Source organism: Miniopterus schreibersii (assembly GCF_964146895.1).
Source record: "Miniopterus schreibersii genome assembly, chromosome: 9".
Taxonomy (NCBI): Eukaryota; Metazoa; Chordata; class Mammalia; order Chiroptera; family Miniopteridae; genus Miniopterus; species Miniopterus schreibersii.
Window position 1 is genome coordinate 10180860 of NC_138118.1, and position 20953 is coordinate 10201812.

The following is a 20953-nucleotide window of genomic DNA, read 5'->3' on the forward strand; positions in this document are numbered from 1 at the left end:
TATGACCAGACTAACTCCAAGCATTGAGGTTTAAAAAAATCTGCAGTGAACATCACTGTCATATCATCTGCTTGCTGGCCTTTAGCTGGTTCATTCAAGATTTTGCAATTTTTCTCTTTAAGTTATGGATTTAATAGTGTAATTGTACTTTTAAAATCAGAAATAAGCACATGCATATTTTTGAAGTTTGGGGAAGGAGACAATTTTTTAATATGTCAGGAATCTATGGTTATTTCTGAATTAGGAGGTTCTGTCTGAGAAGCCTCTGTGTGACATTTGTCACCTCCTAAATCAGGTGTTTAAGGCACTTAATTGCTTCACTTTATTTTCTGCAGCCTTGCTGCTACCATATATACACTGGCCATCTTTAAAATCAGTTGGATTTTTAAGCTGTGAACCTTCTAGAAGTCTTTCCTTTTCTTTCTTTCTTTCCCCCCCCCCCTTAACATCTTATGCCTGTTGAGTTCTGCTGTTGGCCACCAGGTAGCAACAGTGCCATGGGCAGTTGAGTGTCTCAGGTAGGGAACTGTTGCAAACAGACAGGAAGATTAAACCCCACACTGCACACAAAGGGGTAAGTGTCCAGAATCATCATTTTTTCATTCCTCTGCGGTACGTTGGCTATTGCAAATGGGGGCGTAAATGATGACTTGGCGGTGAGCAGCCTCCTGGGCCTGCCAGTCCACCGTGCCCGTGACATTGCGCTGCATATCAGCGCCGCTGAGGGGACGTGAAAGGAAGGCCGGCCAGGTGACAAGGGGCGACGTGGAATGCAAGGAAGGAGTGTGACAACTGCAGAAACAAAGAGATTGAGATCAGAAGGGAGGTATAGCGGGAATTTTGGATCAAACTATCCAAAAGAAAGATAATAGTTTTGATAGTTTTTTAACCCTCAGAAACACATGACTGCCAATCTAGAAAAATCAAATATTTTATTTTAGACTTTTCTCTTTTCTCCCCCCTTAGCCATCCCTCTGGGTATTCTAGTTGTGCGTGGAGACTGTGATTTGGAGACTTGCCGTATGTACATAGATCGCCTGCAGGAGGTGAGTTTCTATAGCCAAGTACATATGTTGCTCAGCTTTCCATTTTTGTAAACAATTCCCAGCCATCTTTATTTGTTTCTGAAATGATGCATTTGGGGAGGAGTGGAAATTCGGTAGCTTTTTCCTTTAATCACATACAGCATCCTCTCCCTCCACTCCTCACCGCCCCCCCCCCCCCCCCCAGTATCTATACCCCGCTGGTTTCCCTGCGCAAGTGGTTGAAATGGGAAAAGATCACTTGGGTTAACTACCGAGTGGTGGTGGTCTAGTGTGATCCATAGCTGTAGCTTGGAACTTCTTGTCTTCTTGCCAGACTGCATACTTGTATTTTTTTGAGCTCTACAGAATTTCAAAGGACACTAATAAATAATGAAAAAAAAACCCAGAGGTTTGAGGTTATTTAATGTTTTGTATCTAGCACAGACTTCTGTCAGAGACAGCTAGATTTTTTTTAAAAATTGTAAATCGTACAGGAAAGAAAAATTTCATATATTTCATAGAAACTTGTGTTAGAACACAAAGGCATAACCTATTTTTTCACTCAATCTGGTCTTACCGTAGAGAAAGAGAGAGGAAGAGGTCTCATATATGACCTTCCCATGAATTTGAACTGCACCAGCAAAGCCAGGAGACCCAGCCCCCTCATTGCAGTGGTCGTTGGTTGCTTTCATAAAACTTTGATGGGGGTAGTCACTCTCTTTATTTTGCAAATTGCAAAAAGTATAAATAGCAACTACTTTATCATTATTTCTTTTTTTTAAAATATGCTTTTATTGATTTTAAGAGAGAGGAAGGGAGCAGGATAGAGAGGTAGAAACATGGTTGAGAGAAACATCATGGATCAGCTGCCTCCTGCATGACCCCTGCTGGTGACTGAGCCCACAGCCCAGGCATGTGCCCTGAATGGGAATTGAATTGAACGGTGACCATTTGGTTCCTAAGTCAATGCTCAATCACTGAGCCACACTGGCCTGGCTGTCATTGTTTCTTAATGAAAGATGCACATTAGAATCACTTTTTTTGGACATTCAGATTTTCAGAGCTATTGGGTGATTCTGATAGGTACCCCAAAATGAGCAGCTCTCTTCCACACAAAACATTATACATACCTAAATATCACAAATAAAGATAATATATAGTGTTTAAAATCCTTTCAAGTGGTAACCACTTAGCTTTGAATGTTAGATTTTAGTTCTCTTGAAATAAATTCAGGTTGTAGGCATAAAATAATGTGGACAATTATTAATTTTTCTCTTCAGCATTGTTAAGGACAGAGAAATAGTGAATGCAAAATATTTTGGGGTAAATGCTAAATTTTGAATACCGTTATGGGTGAGAGAAGAAAAGTCAACACATTTTATGCTTCATTTGGCTATTTTTACCAAGGCTAACTTTAACATGTTAAAATTTGTGAACTTTGTAGCATGTGACTCAGGTCCGAATCAATATTTCTAGGACATAGGATCTCATTTTTCAAAGTAATGTTTGTATTTTATTGTGGAACCTCACTCAATAAATCTGCAATAGAAAGTTAATCATAATTGCCACCAAACTGCGTTTTCTTAACATTTGGGTAGCTGAAGATTTCACAGTAGCAAAGTACATAACTGACGAAAACCAACGTATTGGCATGCTTATCACACCAGTATTCAACCAGAAGTGGGATTCAAAAAGAAAGGGAAAGAGCGAACTCATAGAGGCAAAATTTAAAACTAACTGGGGCACAGAGAGAAAGTTGATAAATCCTTGTGGGAAGCAGTGTGAGACCAAAGTTACCCAGGATTGCTGACATCTGTAAACAAAAGGACTACGCTCATTAACAAGGAAGCGTGCGGGACATGACATTGGTGACAACTTCGTTATAAAACTTCATAAAGGGAGCCAGGCTCTCAGAACCTGCCAGGAAAACCTCATTAACTTCACCCCTGTTAATTTGCTCTCCGTGATAATGCCGAGGGGCCCAGTGATTTTTTCTTTGCAGTCTTTGAAAACTCGTGTTTGCCCAGCAACTTCCCAGTATAAACACAATTACCGGGACAGTATGTATTTGGTGTAAGATAAATAAATTCTTTCTGACTGCCTAGAGGGACTTTAGAAGCTTTCTCCACAAGCCAGAAGATCAGGTGCAAATTAAACATGACCCCCATTTATTAGAACAAAATTGCCTGTCTTTCACTTCTGGCCTTCTTTATCCTTGAGGTTGTAATATATCACTCACCTCTGAACACTGTTTAAAATTTATAAGTTTCAATAGCTGAACGGCCTTTCTTCTCTCAGTCCAACTTGGTGTGCTTTTATTATTTTTGGCATTATCTTCTTTGCTTAACCTTGATGGATTTGAGTGAGTTAGATACTTTCCAGATGACTTTAATAATGTTAAATTGGGAGTTCAGGGGATCGAGTTGTAGAGGCAGCTTTTTCAAACGAATCTTAAAGTATGGATATATGTGCATTTTTTTTCCATTTTCTCATTAGGACCTGCAGTCAGTTTCTTCTGGCTCCCACAGAGTTCATTACCAGGTAACACATAATTGACTCCCCCTGTTTCTTACCTTTGGGCCTAAAGAAGTTCATCGTTTAGTTAATGTCTCGTTCGGGTTAGAGTCCACCTCTGCCTGGAGAGAGTTTACGCGAAGGCCTCGGGAAGTTGGCATTCTGGTTCTTCTGCATTCTTTTGGTTTTGGACAATCTCAGTCTAGCACAGATTTGGACTGTGGATTTTCTCCCGGGTCATTTAGAAAAGACTATATAGTGAAGTGGTTTCAGTGCCAAATGCCAGAAAACTCAGCTCAAGCTAACTTGGCAGGACGAGAGTCCACTGGCTCCTAGCAGCGAAGAGTTCAGATGGAGGGCAGATCCGATGTACCACTTGGCCATACTTCATGCCCCACTTTCCTGCTGGTCCTTTTGCTCTGTCCTTTTTTGTCGACTTACCTCTGGACTCGATGTCTCCCTGGTCCGAGATGACTGCCATTAGCGGTCAGGCCTGTACGCCTCTCCTTTGCCTCCAGGAAAGGGAGTCCTCTGCTTCCCACAGCCATCACGGCGACAATGGAAAATGCGCTGTCTCCAGATCTTACCTATTGTAAACTGCGCTGCTGTGAACGTAGGGGGGCACATATTCTTCCTGATTAGTGTTTCAGGATTCTTAGGACATATTCCTAGAAGTGGGGTCACAAGGCAGCTCCATTTTTAATTTTTTGAGGCACCTCCATACTGTTTTCCGTGGTGGCTGCACCGTCTGCATTCTCACCAGCAGGGTACCAGGGTCCCCTTTCTCCACACCCTCGCCAGCACTTGTCACTTACTGATTTGTTGATGGAGCCATTCTGACAGGTGTGAAGTGATACCTCGTTGTGGTTTTACTTTGCATCTCTCTGATGATTAGCGAAGTTGAGCATTTTCTCATATGTCTGTTGGCCATCTGTGTGTCCTCTTTGGAGAAGTGTCTAAAATGCAATCTGATGAGCCCATTCTGGCCTTCTGGACAGGATCCAATAAACCCAGCCTGCCTCTCTCTAATGACCCACATCCAGTCCACAGCAGAACACTCACATGTCCTTTGCCCCAACAATCTCTGGGTGTGCAGTTTCTTCCTCCCTTTAGCGCCTCTTCTGTGCTGCACAGACCTGTCCAGCTACCCTCTTCCCATTAGATTTCTCAAGCACGATTCAGATCCCCGTGCAGTGTCACCCCAGACTGCTAGGGCACATGCCCGTGCCCTCTGGGAGGGGTGTGTGGGAGTCAGCGCACTCCAGGGACCCCCTCCAAACAGCTCCTCTCCTACACCCTTTCCTACCTTGGCGTGGAGGAGGGATTTCAAGGTGTCCAAATTTGTAAATCTGGGGTTAGCATCTCCTTGTAGGTTTTGTTGTCTGTTTTGCTCTATCTGAAACTTTCAGTTTAGTATCCTTGCACATAAACAGGTAAAACAACAATTTTTATGACCCTATACCTGTAGCCTCTAGGAAGCTTCCTTGCCCTGCAAATAAGTACCCTGTACCCTCAGCCAAAGCAGCCTTACTCCCCTGAGGCTAAATGGCAGGAGTGGCCTTGGCATTCTTACTTGTGTGGATGTTTATATCTCAAAGCACTCCGCTATTCCAGGGTCCTCACTTCCATCTGGCTGCAATAGAAAGAGAGTTCACTTAAGGTTTGTTTTCATTGGGAAAGTAAACTCTATTTCTGAGACTGGTTTTGTGTGTGTATGTGTGTTTTACCAGCCATTAAAAGGCAAATTTCCACTTTATTTTGTAGGTAGAGCTCATAATTCCTCACCTCCGTTATTTCCCTATTTACCTAGAGCTGCCATCTGGGTATCATTTTATTTTTAAAACTGTAGCACTTTTAAAGGCCAGATCTGATCTCCACTTTGTAAAATTTGGCAAGGTCATAGCTACGAGATTTTAAAAGTGTTTTTTTAAGAGTTTACGTTATTTTACTCATGGATGTTTTGAACCTTTGCGATTTTATCAAAAATATATTTCAGACATTTATTCTAACTAGTTTTATGAAACTAGTGCATTTATTTATCATCCTGGCTTACTTGATGTCATTTTGGTGTGAGGGCTTTGATATGTGGCTATTTTATACCATGTTTTCTTCAGGCCATGTTTGTGCATATCCCTAGAGATCAGAGGATGCTTGAGATTCTATGATATGATAAGGATATTTGTTTCATTTATTATTTGATAGTAAAAGCATGAAGAAGGATTAATGGCATTTGTGTGGCTGTATAAAATTTTGCAGTATTTTTTGTTTACTCACAGTCAGATCAAACCCTGGTGACAAAACTACTGCATGGTCAATGTCACTTCCAAAGGTTTTGTGCGCAGACCATGTCGGATCACCAACGCAGTGGTCAAAGATGAATGTCAGGCCTCACCTCACACCCCTCCTTGCACAATTATAAAGAGCACAATCCCTGTGGATTACGGGAAGGCTAGAGTAAAAGGGAAGCCCAGGATCTGCTCACTCAATAGGAAGCTTAACTGAGAGAGACTGTATTTAAATTAACGTGGTGGGAAACTTTCCCAAGGAGAGCAAAGGGGAGCTGATTGAGGTAAGGAGTGGGGGGTATATAACCATTAACACTTGGCTGGGATCTCGGGGAGACAGGAGGAAGGAGTTGGAGGGATGGCGAACAGAGTTCTGGTTTAGCTACACTCATTTTTAAAAAAATATGTTTTTATTGATTTCAGAGAGAAGAGGGGAGAGAGAGAGATAGAAACACCAGTGATGAGAGAGTCATTGATCGGCTGCCCCCTGCAGGCCTCATACCGAGGATCAAGCCCCCAACCCAGGCATGTGCCCTGACGGGGAATCGAACCGCGATCTCCCGGTTCATGGGTTGACACTCAGCCGCTGAGCCATGACAGTTGGGCACTACACTAACTTTGACATGCCTGTTAGATCCACGAGTAGCAAGCTGAATGTATGCGTATTAAAGCTCACTGAAAAACTCAGGGCCAGAGATAGAAATTTGAGAGTCGTTAGCAACTGCATGGTACTCAGAAGTCCAAGGCTGAAGGCGGTCACCGGAGGGAGTTTACACGAAGGAGCACAGGCCCCAGAACAGTCAGTGAAGAAGTCATGGAAACTGAGGAGCAAGGCTGGGAATGAAGGCGAGGGTGTGTCCTGAGAGGCAAGAGTGAAAGTATTTCAAAGCAGGAAGGAGTAATGAAATGTGTCAAATGCTGTTGAGAGGCTGAGATGATACAGATTGGTTTCTGGATTTTTCCAAGGATGCATATAAAATACACAGGATAGAGGTGCTATTTGTTTTATGTAGAAAGTGACAAAACCAACCGGCAGGAAATGTAATACTAAATCTTTTGTTTCCCAATGCACAAGCCCATCATATCAGACTCTCTAGTCTGTCTCGGTGGGAGTTAGGGGTGACTAGGAGAAACTAGTGGGAAACGCAGGCCACAAAATGCTTTGCGTGCTTTTTAATGAACTTTCTTGTATATGAGATGGCACGAAATATGCTTGGAGAATTGACTGTGATAGAATGAATAAATGCCAGGAAGTTTAAAAGCTGGAGAAACTCCTAGATTTTAGCTGTTTTCTAAGGCTAGAGGGAACGCAAGAGAAAACCAGCTTTCGGAGCAGTGTACCCTGTTAGTGGGCCATGGGGCAGCTCCTAGCCAGTTGAGCATTTCATTGCCATGGTCTCCTCCTTTCCCAAATTCACAGCGAATTGCCAACAAAGCGCTGAGGCTCAAAAACGACACCTCGTATTAACCTAACAGGCATAATGGGTTATGCAAGAGCGTGTTGGATATTTATAGCTTGCTCAGAATTTCTGCCCACACCATCCCTGAGGTTAAAACACAAAGGCCCTTCCAGCCTTGCGGCATCTCGTATAACCTGTGACCAGCGATTAGACAAGCAAATGCATTGGGCTTGCAGATGTGCTTGAGTTTGGCAGATAAACTAGAACTCACAGGGAAACCGAACTCTGCCTGAGTTCGGTTCTATTTGCCATAGATGCTTTTCGAGCTAATTTCTTCTCTGCTTCCTCCTTGGACTTCATTCTATCCCTTGTTAACCCCAAGTCCTAACGTTACTAAGGAGTGAAGGAGATTCGGCCAATCCAGTGACTCTCACCTAGGGGAGATGTTGCCCCTCATGTGGGAAATTGGGCAGTTTGGACATTTTGTGTGTGTGTCACCGTTAGGGGCTGTCCTTACACATGTCTCTCCATTCTTTGGAATCTCTTCCTTCTTAATTTGTTTTCTGGATTTTAGAAGAGTCTGTCAATGGATGGGTTGAAACAGGTTTAAGGGAGTCATTCTGGGAGTTAATTTTGTCTTAGAGAAGGACAGGAGTTAGCTAGGAATTTTGTAGGATGTTCCTTTGGGTTAGATCAAAGCTGTCAGAAATGGATTGAAGAAGGAATTAAAAGAAGACTTGCCTGAGGCCAGGTCTGTTTGCTGTTATAAGTGAAGGCAATACTGCTAATACATGTGCACACACACACACACACACACACACACACACACACAGAGCTGTTGTCATTAATGGACCACTTTCTCACACAAAAAATGGGCTCTTGAAAATGTTAGAACATCTCTCATTCCCATCTCCTATTATACCATAACTGTTTCTTCATCTTTCAAAGCTGGTTTTGGAAACGGGCATCCCATTTCTGTACTCTTCTGCTGCACGAGCTGAGGATGGTAAAGAGTTTTGAAGGATCTTAATAATAGCAAGTCTATTAATGAGCATTATAGTTACATAAACATGTTTCTAACCACTCACCAAGGATGAAGAGACATCGCTATATAACTTGGTGATGAAACTAGAGGGCAAAAAGGAACAAACAGCTGGATTGGACAGTGGAGATGTCAAGGCAGGCAGAAGAAAAATCCGGATAGGTAAACGAGAGAGAAATTAGAAAGTAAAATAATTATTGACTGGGCATTATTAAATGAAGCAGGGGTTCCCAACCCAAAGTGACTTCCATTTTGCCTCTGCTTATATCTTCCCTGCATTTTGTGAAAGAAAATGAATTTCATTCACAGTGAAGATATAGTTAAATGCTGGGTGAATATTGCTTAATTGGATAAGCTACTAGAGTGTGTAATGGGGCTGCTGTGCCTTTATTAAATCTTGTGTGCATCAGCTATGAGTAATGGAATATAAATTGAGGGCAAGTTTGGCATATGCATGCCAACTAGTGGTTTAGATATTTTCCTTATCAATTACACATAAATTTATGCCAGTTGACTTAAATATACGTATAAAAGAAATAGGTTTGCTTCTGTGCATATGGCTGTATTTTTAGCATGAGAAATGGATTTTCTATTAGCATATATCAGAAGAGAAAATTCACATATCAGGGATGTTTGAAGCGAGCAGTATTTCTTAATATTATTCATCTAAAAAGCATGCAATTTTAGAGTAATAATACATTTAAAGTAGAAAGGAGCATGGTATGTCCAAGGTTGTATCCTTCCCGCCTGTGTCACAGAGTAGTGACAGCTGCAGTCATCTAAATCACACCATTTCTGCGAAGAAAAATAACAAATGAAAACATAAGCAAGTCATGTCCTTTATCTCCCTGATGAGTCGTTGATTTGATTATGTAGTTGGAGAGGACTGAAGAGCCTAGAAGCCCTAAATTAGCACCAAATCTGTCGATGCGATAGGGCCACAGCTCAGGTAATGACGTGAGTACCTCCTGAAATGTAGTTACGTTCACACAGTCACATTTCTTAAGTGTCTGCAGTCAGATGCTTTAAACAGGTGCATATTTTTAAACTTGTGTATTTTTTATGGTTCTATCAGGAACTAGGTCTGTATATTTATTTTTTAAAAATATATCTTTATTGATTTCGGAGAGAGGAAGGGAGAGGGAGAGAGAGAGATAGAAACCTCAATGATGAGAGTCATTGATCAGCTGCCTCCTGCACGCCCCCGACTGGGGATCGGGCCCGCAACCCGGGCATGTGCCCTGACCGGGAATCGAACCCCGATCGCCTGGATCCTAGGTCGATGCTCAACCGCTGAGCCACACCGGCCAGGCCGTACATTTATTTATTTATTTATTTATTTATCCTCACTTGGGGATGTTTTTTCCACTGCTTTTCAGAATGGAGGGGAGAGAGAGAGAAACATCCACGGGAGAGACACATCCATTGGTTGCCTCCTGCACGCTCCCCGACTGGGGCTGGGCATCGAGCCTGCAACTGAGGTCTGTGCCCTTGGTCGGAATCAAACCCGGGACCCTTCAGTCCGCAGGCCGATGTTCTAACCACTGAGCCAAACCAGCCAGGGCTGCACATTTGTCTTCACTTTCAGTATTCACAAGCAAACATACTCCCGGCCATTCTTTTTTCACTGCATAGAGGTTGCCTTGTCCACTCGAGAGGGTGCGTGAAGTTAAGACCTGCCCTTGGGACCAAAACGTGCCCTCTTGTGAGGGGCTGCTTTGTTTTTTCTCACTTCCCCTGTCCTGCTCAAGGCGGAGTCCTGGTCCACACGACATTGCTGGCCACCCTTCTGCTGCCCCTGAATCCCCGACTTCTGAATGCAAGGTCCCTACACTCTACGACTGTGTCAGGCCCTGTGCGAGGATCCAGCGAGCTGTTCATTTGATGGGAGATGCACCTCCCACAGGCTGTGTGCGATGAGAGTTATTTAAACAAAGCTACAGCAAATCCAGGATTCCGTCTGCGCTAGCATCACTCCCCCTCTCCTGTACTCTGACTCTTTTGTGAGTAGGAGAAGGGGGGGGATAGGTAGACAAGATGTAGGAACCGCCTGAGTCCTGGGGATGTAAGCTTGTCACCTGTGTGGCCATTGTTAGTTACAAATGTCAGAAAGGAGTTCACGGGCCATGACTTTAAGTTACTGTGATTCCCTTTTGACAATCAGCTTCTTTTCATCACTACTCCATTTTAATCCACCCAAAAATGAATTTGTCTTTGATATGAAGACCCTTAAGGCATTTTCCTTGACTTTAGCTACTTGTGTCAGGAAGTCTGACAGGTTTTTATAATCTTGGATTATCTTAGCCTTCTGATTGTACACAATTCTAGACTTAAGCTTGGTTTTTAACTTTCTACCCAAAGTAGATATTAGTGTAGCATCTTTCTGCTGTGCAGCCTTTTTCCACATCTATACAAAGCTACACACATTGACATATATAGATACATATATGATGTTTGGTTTTTTTAAAGAAAAAATGTATTTATATTCTTTGTGAACTAGCAGTATACCGCAGTTTATTTTTAACAATAATATACCATGGACATCATTAAGTTTTGCTAATAAATGAAGCTCTAACCCAAGTTTTAAAAACTGCTGCTCTATTCCATGGTATATATTTAACCTTATCTTTGTGGGTAGAAATTTAGGCTATATACAGTGTTTGCTGTTATACATTGTTTTTGTAAATAGTATTGCAATAAGCATCCTTGTGCAGATTTGAAAATAAAGTTATAAAAGACATGATAACCACATCACATGCTAAACAGCCTGTGAATATTGGCCCTCGTGGTATGACGTTTGGAACTGCAATCACACAACACGTACAGCAAAGTTATGTAAACTCTGTAATCAGAATTTCCTTTACATGAATATTATTTCGGTTCCTTGTCTCTGGATTGTGGCCCCCTGTTGGTCTCACTGATTGTCGTCTTTCTGTGAGATGCTTAAGCAGACAGGTTCACAGGAGTGGAAAGTACACAGGCATCGAGCCTGGAGAATCTGAGGGAGGACAGCTCCTGAGTCCCCAGGCAGTGCTCTGTCTGATACGAAAGACGGAAGATTAGCTTGACACTTAACAGAAGCTAAAGCTATGGAAAAATCCTTGAATACCAGAGTCGAAGGAAGGTCATTATAGCCATTAAGGTCTTCTTAGTTTTTGCTTTCTTCGCGTTTTTGCTTGAGTTGAGTCAAAAAAAAACTTCTCTTACACTTAATATACAAATCCCCACCCCCATTCTTAAAAACCCCAAATAATTCTCGTTCTTCTAGAAGCCATAGAACCTGGTATATAAGATCATGGGCTGTGTAGCACAAGAGGCCTGTATCTGAATTGCAACTCCACCGCCTAATGAGTGGGTACTGCTGGGAGTTCACTTAAATTCTTAGAGCTCCCTTCTCCATTGATGCTCTGCCTTCAGGCGGTGGGAAAGAGGCTCGGAGAGCAGTGGGATACATCTATAGGCGCTAGATTTCACACCTTCTTACTGACGGGGTGAATATGTCTTAAGAATAAGCATAAGATGGATTAAAACCGACCTACTAAATGAGACGGTAGCCTCCTGTTTCTAATGAGCGCTGGTAGTGGCCAGGTAACCCTAAAACCGAGTGAGATGGCTTTGTGAATTCTGGTAATTTTTCTTCTGCATATTCTGCTTGAGGACATGCCCCAAATATGAGAGTATTCAGCAGATGAAATGACAGAAAGAGACTGATAAGTCTAAATTTTATTTAATATAGAACCATCAAAAAATACAGATGAGCAATGTTTATGGAAAATTCTCAGAAGTAAAAAAAAAAAAAAAAAGGTGAGGGGGAAGGAGCATACTGTAAATGTAGGAAAAGGAAGGAATGAGTACCAGTCCCCAAAATGTTAATTCACTGAGTAGTTGACAGCTGGTTGAGCTCATCTTTTGATGCCAGACACTGGGAATGAGTCAGGGCAGAAGCTGTCGGTGGATGACTTAAAGTGGAAGGAAGGGATCGAGGGGAGGCAGGAATCAGCAGCCGTCTGCTCTACCTGACACCATGGCAGAGGGCCTCTGAGTAAGTAGAGTGTATGATTTAGGACTGTCCCCCTTGGCACATCTTAACTATACCTCAGTGTCAGGATTGTTTGAAAACTTCTGCCCCCACCGAAAGTTGTGAGCCCCAAACTTCAGACTTGAAAGGAAAGGACTTTCTTAAATGTGAGCTGAGCCTTCCGTGAGCTTTCCCAACAGTCAGTGTCTTCTCTTGTTTCCATTACCAGACTCCAGTTCTTTGGGCAGCTCACTTAAAATCCTTTCCCTGAAATCACTGACTTTTGACAATAGGCAGGAAGTAAATTAAAATCACAGTAGCCGTCCCTTGGGAAAAGAAGTTGAAATCTGATAAATCAGACATGTAGCAACTCCAAAAACTGGAGCAAGAAAGGAACCCGGGGACCTAGATGGCTCACAGCGCATTAGACCCCCTCTGAAGACATGCCCAGTGCTTTGTTCTTCTTTATGACCCTATGAACCACGTGCCTTGCATTTCATAAATACACATGGAAGAGACTGGTCATAATTGTGTCAGAGAAATAAAAATAATGGATAGTGTGTGACAACTCAAATCCGCAAACGAAAAGATAACAATTTTGGTGAAACTAACCAAATATTTAGTTATTATTGAATGGGAATATTATTGAATGGGGAAAGGTCAGTATAATAAACTGATCTGAAAAATATTGCTGTTGGTGATAGAAGATGTTCAGCCCTGAAGACAATACCTTGTATTTAAAGACAATTATGTAGCTTCTAATACTATGAAAAGACGCATTGAATTTCTGATTAACACACACCCTACAAAGACCAGACCAACACCGGCCTGATTTCAGCCTTTGTTGTCATTCTTTCCTGTGTCCACTTATATGAATCTGTCCTCTCTTTTCTTTGAAACCCAGAATCCGGTAACAGATGCAGTAATGGATAAAACACTGTTATGTTGGTGTAGCACTGTCTGAGCAATCTGATCTGAAATGTGGCCAGTGTCCTCTGAGCCCCTCATGTGGTTCAAGGTCCAAATTGTTTTAGGTAAAATACTGTGGTCCCAGCTGCCTCAGTGTTGCTTGTCTAGCAAGACTATATCTGCATGTCGACACGTACTAGCCAGTGGGTTAAGCATTTCATGTGGTTAAGTAAATTTCCTTTACTGCTCAGAAGAACCCTTTATAGTATACACTATGGTAGCCACTTCACAGATGAGGCATCCAAGGCACAGAGTAGGTAAGAAACTTGCCTAAAATCTCACAGCTGGTAGGGGGTGGAGCCAGGGTCATCATGAGCTCAAAGCTGGTGCTCTTGGCCACCAGAGTTCCATGGCCCTGGGCTTGCTGTTTCACTGGGGCTGGGTCATCTACCCTCTGTTGCATTGTTTTTTTCTTCCCATTTATCCATCTGTATCTTCCATGATATTTAAATAGTATGTCAAGGACAGGAACATTTTTGTAATCTCAGTTCTTAGCCTTCTGATCTCATCCTACAAAATGTTGTCTTCCAAAGCACGTCTTTCTTACTAAAAGTAACTTTTTGCTCAGTTTTTCAACTCAGGTGCAATACAACCACCTCAGCACCCAGCAGATTTCCGTCTGTAGCCTGCTCTCCTCCCTCAGATCTCTTAGACGGAGTCCCTTCATCTGGGCGTGCTTAGTACTAGATTTCTTTGTTCCTTACATGTGTTGGTATACAGTGTGGGTATGTTTTATATTTGGTCTGTCTGCTACATTGGAACATAATTTTGACACTGATTTCAGGAAAATCTCCAACTTTAGGGTCCTAATCTTCTACCCATCTGCATATATATGTGTGGACTACACTAGATCCATGGGGAAATTTTGTTGAGGCTTCACTGCTTCTCTGTATCTTTTCAACATGTAAAAATTTTCAAAAGCTAATTTAATTGCATTGCATTATAAATATTCTCTGGATTGGGTAGGTAGTACATTTTGCCTTTGAATTCAAATAACTTTTAACATAGGACCTCATTATGGTAGAATTTGTTTTTAACAAGGTTGAAAAAAGGCTGCAGAGGCTACAAACCTAGTTCAGGGAAGCTGGTTCAGAGAAGTCAGGGCTGCACTTGTGCTTCTGTGACCATTTCCTCAGGTTGCAATTTAATCTTCAGGTGACCGGGAAAGTGTCCAGTTATTTTTCAATAAATGTGGTGTGTGTGTTTTGTTTTTTTTTTCATGAAATCCGTGGGCCTTAAATTAGTGAAGTGTTGTTTAACTTCAATTATTAAGGTAATCCAGTACTCCATATAAATAGGGTTTCCTCTTGTCTGTTGTTTTTTTTTAAAGAGAACTTACAGCACCTTATTTAAAGGGCTGAAAAACATTTGGGAGGGACCATGAAGAGAAATAAGTAAGAAGTTCATTGCGCCCTCCTGTGTAGGAACTGGCCTGAATTCAGCCCCCCACCGACAGAATCGCTGAGGCGCAGAGAGCTCCCATCCTTTGACACTGTAGTCACCAGCAGCTCTGAAATAGCAATTCCTGCGCCTGTGTGTCTGAACAGTGTTAAGGCATTTTACTGATTAGAATCTTCTTATTTTATTGAACTGTCTTTGGCCTAAATGTCTGATTATTTGAATTAGCAGCTTTTGAACCTTTGGAGGGTTGGATAATCTATAGGAAACAGCGGTTCCTCTGTCTGGGAAAATGCACACACACATAGACAGCCCATCTTTAGCACTGAACATCAGGGAGTTCAAGGACTGCTGGGCATGTTTAAGGATCTGTTTGAAACTATTTGAAGGGTTTTAAAGAGCTCTGTGGCAACCAGTGCGTTTTCACAGAGCAAACTGAGGAAGTTCTCGTTAAACAAAACCTTTTTAAGGAAGTTATTGATATCAAATGCTTTGTGGATCAAGGTGAGAATAAATAAAGGAACACAAAATAGGGAAAATAAACAAATAAAAGTCAGGCACGTGCATAAAATTCTCCAGACATGGATGCTCCATCCTAAAAAGGTATATAACTGTGTCAATATTACTTTACCAGCCTGGGGGTAAGCACGTTATGTGGCTGACACAATATGTCAATCTACATTTTATTAGATTAGACTAAACAATTTCCAACATTTTCTAATTTGAATATTCTAGCAACACCATTTTTAATCTTTAGGTTTTTAAAATGATAACTCAAGTACTTCTGTATTCTCTCAGAGTTGATTTTAACCTAGGGAAATTCGGGTGTTTTGTCATGGTGGTCTCCATAGCACATTTGACACTGAAATGATGAGACTATCCTTGGTGTTTAAGTTCTTTTGCTCTCAGAGAAGACAGCTGTGTTTGTTGAATATGCTTGTTTATTAGCTTTCACAGTTGCCAGTAGATATTTCAAATACCTTTCAAATTCCTTGATGTGTAATTACATTTCTCACTAAACCGAGACATGTTGGTAGCTTTATATGTTTTATAAAAGTACATTAGGAACCTTAAGTTTCCGAAAAACAAGGTAGAGCATGTGTCAAAATATAATTCTCAACATGTTGACCATAATTCTGATAGAAATAGCTACTGAGCACATGTCAAGATTTCATTTAGCTTAACCAGCAGGGTGGCAAAGCCAGTCCAAAAAAGAAGAATATGTATTTATCTCTGTATCCATAGCTATATCGATTCTACATCTAGGAATATCAATTTGGTGCCAGTCATCAGTGAGACCAAATTTCCTCTATCAATTATTTCATTTACAGAATCCATTCATATAAAAAAAACTCGACGTACCCCAGCTTTTTAAAAAAAATTTTAAATTCATTTTAGAGAGGAAGGGAGAGGGGGAGGGAGAGAAACATCAATGTGGGAGTGGAACATTGATTGGCTGCCTCTCACATACACCCCTGTCGGGGATCAAACCTGCAACCTGGGCATGTGCCCTGACCAGGAATCGAACTGGCTACATTTCAGGGAACATGGGACAACACTCAACCCACAGCCATCCAGCCAGGGCTACCCCAGCTTTTTAATAACAACATGTATCCCTTTTGTTCTGGTGACTGGGTCCTACCCCCGGAGATTCTCTTAGTAGGGGACATTTTTATACTGATGTGGAGAACACAAGTGTAAATGACAGCCAGCCACCACTAGTGTCTCAGCATCACAAAGGCAAGGAAAGAAATTCCTTAGAGGAAGCAAATGTCCCAAGTTCTTCATTTATGAATGCTGAATGGAATAAATGAAAACATCCTAGAAATTTTGTGTGGGAGCTGTTTCAGAAAGTTCTATATGAAATGATTTATTTCAAAGCAGAGCCGCTGTTTCTGTTTCTAGTAAAAAAAATATATATATTTTTTGGTCATAAATATATATATATATAATGTGATTTGGTCTCCCACTAGCACTTCATTTAGGAAAGGGTGCTGACTCTTAGAAATAGGTAATATGTGTACACCTGAAACTAATATTATATTGTATGTCAACTGTAATTGAAAAATAAAAAAATGATTTAAAAAAAAGAAGAAGGTGATATGGCAGAATGTAGAGTGAGGGAAGCCCCTCAGGTCATTCATGTGGAGCCACAGGATGTGTGTTGTCTCTTTCCAGGACCAAGAAACCTCCTTCCCCAGGGCACTCTCAGCTCAGAGACTCTCCCCACGGTGGTGCTTTCTAGATGGTGAGTGTTTCCATTTTCACGGAAGGGTGGGGGGTGGGAAGCAGCAGGACAAGGTATCCATTGGTGTAGTGAACCCCAGTTTTCCAAAAGATTAGTCAGAAACTCTTCACATGGATCCACGTGGCTGGTGTTTGCCTCTCAGCGATGTGGACTTGTTGATGTTGCAGCCTCTTTCCTTCAAATCCAGGGGATTAACTCTGGCTGAGCTTCTCAGCATCAGATTGCTCAAGCTGGCATTGCCCTTCACTGCCCCCTCCCCATACTAAACCGTGCTGAGTGCCTCTCCTACATTGAGGCCAGTAGATAGGGTCAGTAACCATGGGATGGGTACTAACATGTATATTTCTTGCATATTTGGGAGTTTCATATTTTTATTAAACCACCATTTCAGTGTGATGCATACATTTTTATCAAAGCACAGTAAATGTCAGTTGTACTCACGTCTGCCCCGCTGAGCATGACACTGAAGGCATAGTAGGTCAGTTACTTTCTGATTGGTTAACAAGTCCATTTTCCATTGCACGCATCTCTCACTCCCTCGATGCTGCTCAATTCTACTTTTCTATCCAATTCCCTGTATTGAAACCTATTCCTGCATATATGCTGCCCAGTGTATCTACCACCCAGGATCTCTCTAATCTAGGTGGTTTTCATCATAGACCCCTCTTTGTTTATCTGCGCATGTGTCCAGGAGGATATGTGTGGGTAAGGGTATGACAGGGTGTGTGATGTCTGAACAGTGTCGTGAAGATGAGCACTTGTGTCTATCGGACATCTAAGCCACATAAACCATGGCATGCATACTTTCCATGAATGGCTTGTCAACTGCCTCTGAAGGTAGATCACGCTATTCTTCTTCCAGATCTTTTATTCCTGGTGATAAGAAACATAATCATTGTTTTTCTTGAATCCACAGAGGATCGGCTTATGTTCAAGAAAAATGTGAAAATGTATATGAATTGTTCTGCATGCAGTCTGCTCTCTATGTGGTCTTTGATAAAATTACAAGTGTGGATAATAGGCTTAATCCATATATTAGTTTTACTGTATAAATAGTTTTATTAGAAACCTTTAAAAGGTGGTTGTACTCATGGTTAAAAAAAATCAAGGTAGAGTAAGTCCTTCTCAGGCGAATTTTCCCTTCCTGTTGCTTTTAGAAGGCAGGGGCCGTGACTGTTTTGTTTCTTAGCTCATTTCCTTTGGAGAAAAGCTACTCGTTAAATATTTATGATTTTTAAATGATTATTTGCATTTTGAGTTTTCCCCTCTAGTACTCTGTAGAAAATCTATTTAGAATATTTGGACTCTGGTAGATAGATTTAAGCAAGGAGAAACACAATTCTTTTGAATGTTAAGAATAATCAGAATAATTTCTAAAAACCCAAGTTTGTAAGACTTTTTCCTCAAGCCACAGCTGCAGCCCAGGCCCTTTTAGAAATGCTTAAATTATATATACAGTGTTCCCCCAAAATGTGTACACACACTTGAATAATTATAAAGGCAGTGTTTATTAAAATGCATTTCATTTTCAAAATTGAGCTATCAGCTGCCAAAGTGTGTATACAATTTTGGGGGGGGGACCCTCTCTTTATGTAATTTATTTATTTCCTGTTGTTTTGAATTTCTTCAGACATAGCTTAGGGACTCAGTTTTAAGGGGCAGTGATTCCTTTAATACCAGATGTGGTCCCTGGTTCTTTGTCTTCCAGATCTTTTCCAAAATGAGAATCACTTTTTTGGGAAGTCTGGCCACTGAGAGTTCTTTTCTAGCTTTATTTTCTTAATAAACACACATGGAGTGTCAGCTCTGTTTAAGGTCCCGCTATCTGGAGACATGAGAGAATGAATGAAATAAGCCCTCTAAAGAGGCAGATGCCTTGGTCTCATAGTTGCCTGTGGAGATAGTTTCTATAAGAAGTGTAAACACGCGTGAGTGTGCCTAGAGGTAGAAGCTAGAGAGGGGACTGAGGCAGGTCTCATGGGGGAGGTGACATTTCAGTTGTTTCCTAGAAGTCAAGTAGGATTTAGACAGGCAGGTGCAGTGGGGAAGGCCCGGCTTTCTGAACAGTGAGTCAGCAGCAGAGGTGTGGGAGCCCTGAGTTTTTCTTAAAAGATTTAGGGACTGGTCCGTAGTCCACATGCCTGGGATGCACGGATGCAAGGTTTCTGATTAACGTAGTAGGACAGAAGGTTAGAAATTTAATGCCAGAGCATCACAGGACACTCTGAATGCCATATCCTGTTTGTTTATTTTTTTCTAGCAACTTCTGCTGATCGCTTTTATCGAATAGACAGATCTCAGGTAAGTTTTCTAGAGCCCACTTGTGAAAGTGAAAAGTTCCCTAGTAAATATGCTTTATCGGTAGCTGATCTGATCAATTTTTCTAACAAAAACACGGAAACATTTACGCATGTTGGAGGGGTGCCCTTCCCCTATGCCGGGAGCTTTTTATTTGTCTTATGTTTTCTGATTGAACACGATACTGCTTGGCCTTTTAAATGAGTACAGAAAATAACTAGACTTGTAAATATTACCACCAGCCTGCACTTCAGATTTTTATTCACACAGCTATTTATAAATACTGCTTCCTAGTCAAACTGATGCCTTTTAAATTTTGAGACCTCAAGTTTGAGACCTCAGGCATATATCTAGGCTACTTAGTTTCAGCTCATCACCTCCGAGAGTTCGGTAATAAGAAAATAAAATGCTTATGTCTAACCATAGCAGGTGTTCCCACTGCCCAAATTCTCTTGCAAGAAGAAAGGACAGCGTGGGATCCAGTGATAAAACCAGATGTTTATGCCATTTAGCCTTGACCAGGTCCTGGGGGTGGAAGTCCAGGTTATTGACACTCTTGCTGGACCCAGTTCAATGTGGGTGTCGCTTCTTTGAGGTGACCTGGTCATACCTAACAAGACCTGGGTCAACTGGGAACTCAAACCAAGAGGGACTCACGTCTCTCCCTCCCCAGCCTCTTGCTGTGATGTTGCATCAGGGAGCGACGTGCACTGGTCCGTCCTCTGAAGTCACTGTGGTCATTTGATGTGTCACGGCATGTCAAGCAGCTTTGTCCTTCAGATGACGGCTCGAGCACCCTGTCAGTCACCTGACAGACTTTTCCTCTCCCTTAGGAACATTTGCACTTTGTGATGGAGATTTCTCAAGATGAGGTTTTTATTCTGGACCCAGATATGGCGTTGTCACAGCAGGCGGGGACACCGCCAGGAATGCCTGACCTGGTGGTGGAGCAAGCGTCAGGGTGAGTATGAGTCTCCTTGGGCAGTGAGATGGCGAGACTAGCCACAGGGCGCCATCCGTGTCTTGTCTGGTTTTGGAATTGACATTTCTAATGACATCAAACTATCCTAAAATACAGTAGTCCCCTCGCCCACAGGGAGTATGAATCAAGAACTCCCCTCCCCGAGTGGACACCTGAAATGTGGATAGTCTCAGACCCTATATACTATGATTTTCCTATACATACATACCCATGATAAAGTTTAATTTATAAATTAGGCACAATAAGAGAGAAACAGCAATACCTAGTAATAAAATAGAACAGTTATAACAATATACTGTGATAAAAGTTATAGGAATGTGGAATCTCTCTCTTCCTCTCTTTCTCTCTCCCCCTCTCCCCCCCCCCTCTCTCCCCCCCCCCTCTCTGATAACTGATCTTATAACTGGGATGGGCAACCGCTAAGCGATTAACGGGCAGGTCGCGTATAAAGCGTGGCGACCCTGGACAGAGGGCTGATTCACACCCAGGGAGGGACGGAGCGGGACAGTGTGAGATTTCATCAGGCTACTCAGAATGGCATGGCATTTAAAACTTAAGAATTATTCATTTCTGGAAATTTCCATTTAATATTTTCAAACAAAGGTTGATCATAGAAGTGAAACCGTGGACAAGTTGGGGCTGCCATGCAGGTTTTCTTGTTGCGCTTCATTAGAATGTATAGCTGGTTTCATTATAAGTCTGTCTTAGGAATGGTTGAGTGGAAATTCTCTTTCCCACCCAGGTTTCATCAGGTCTGAGCTTCTATACCCACCA

The 20953-nt window shown here is 41.9% G+C and overlaps 1 protein-coding gene across 1 annotated transcript in view; it reads left to right on the forward strand.

Annotated features, from left to right (window-relative positions):
• DGKI (diacylglycerol kinase iota) overlaps positions 1 to 20953 on the forward strand; it is a 243334-nt gene that overhangs the window by 158227 nt on the left and 64154 nt on the right. The window contains exons 22-26 of the mRNA XM_081147568.1: positions 967 to 1046; positions 3522 to 3566; positions 16830 to 16899; positions 19160 to 19200; positions 20031 to 20158. Coding sequence (XP_081003694.1) covers positions 967 to 1046; positions 3522 to 3566; positions 16830 to 16899; positions 19160 to 19200; positions 20031 to 20158 — 364 coding nt within the window. The remainder of the gene's footprint in view (positions 1 to 966; positions 1047 to 3521; positions 3567 to 16829; positions 16900 to 19159; positions 19201 to 20030; positions 20159 to 20953) is intronic.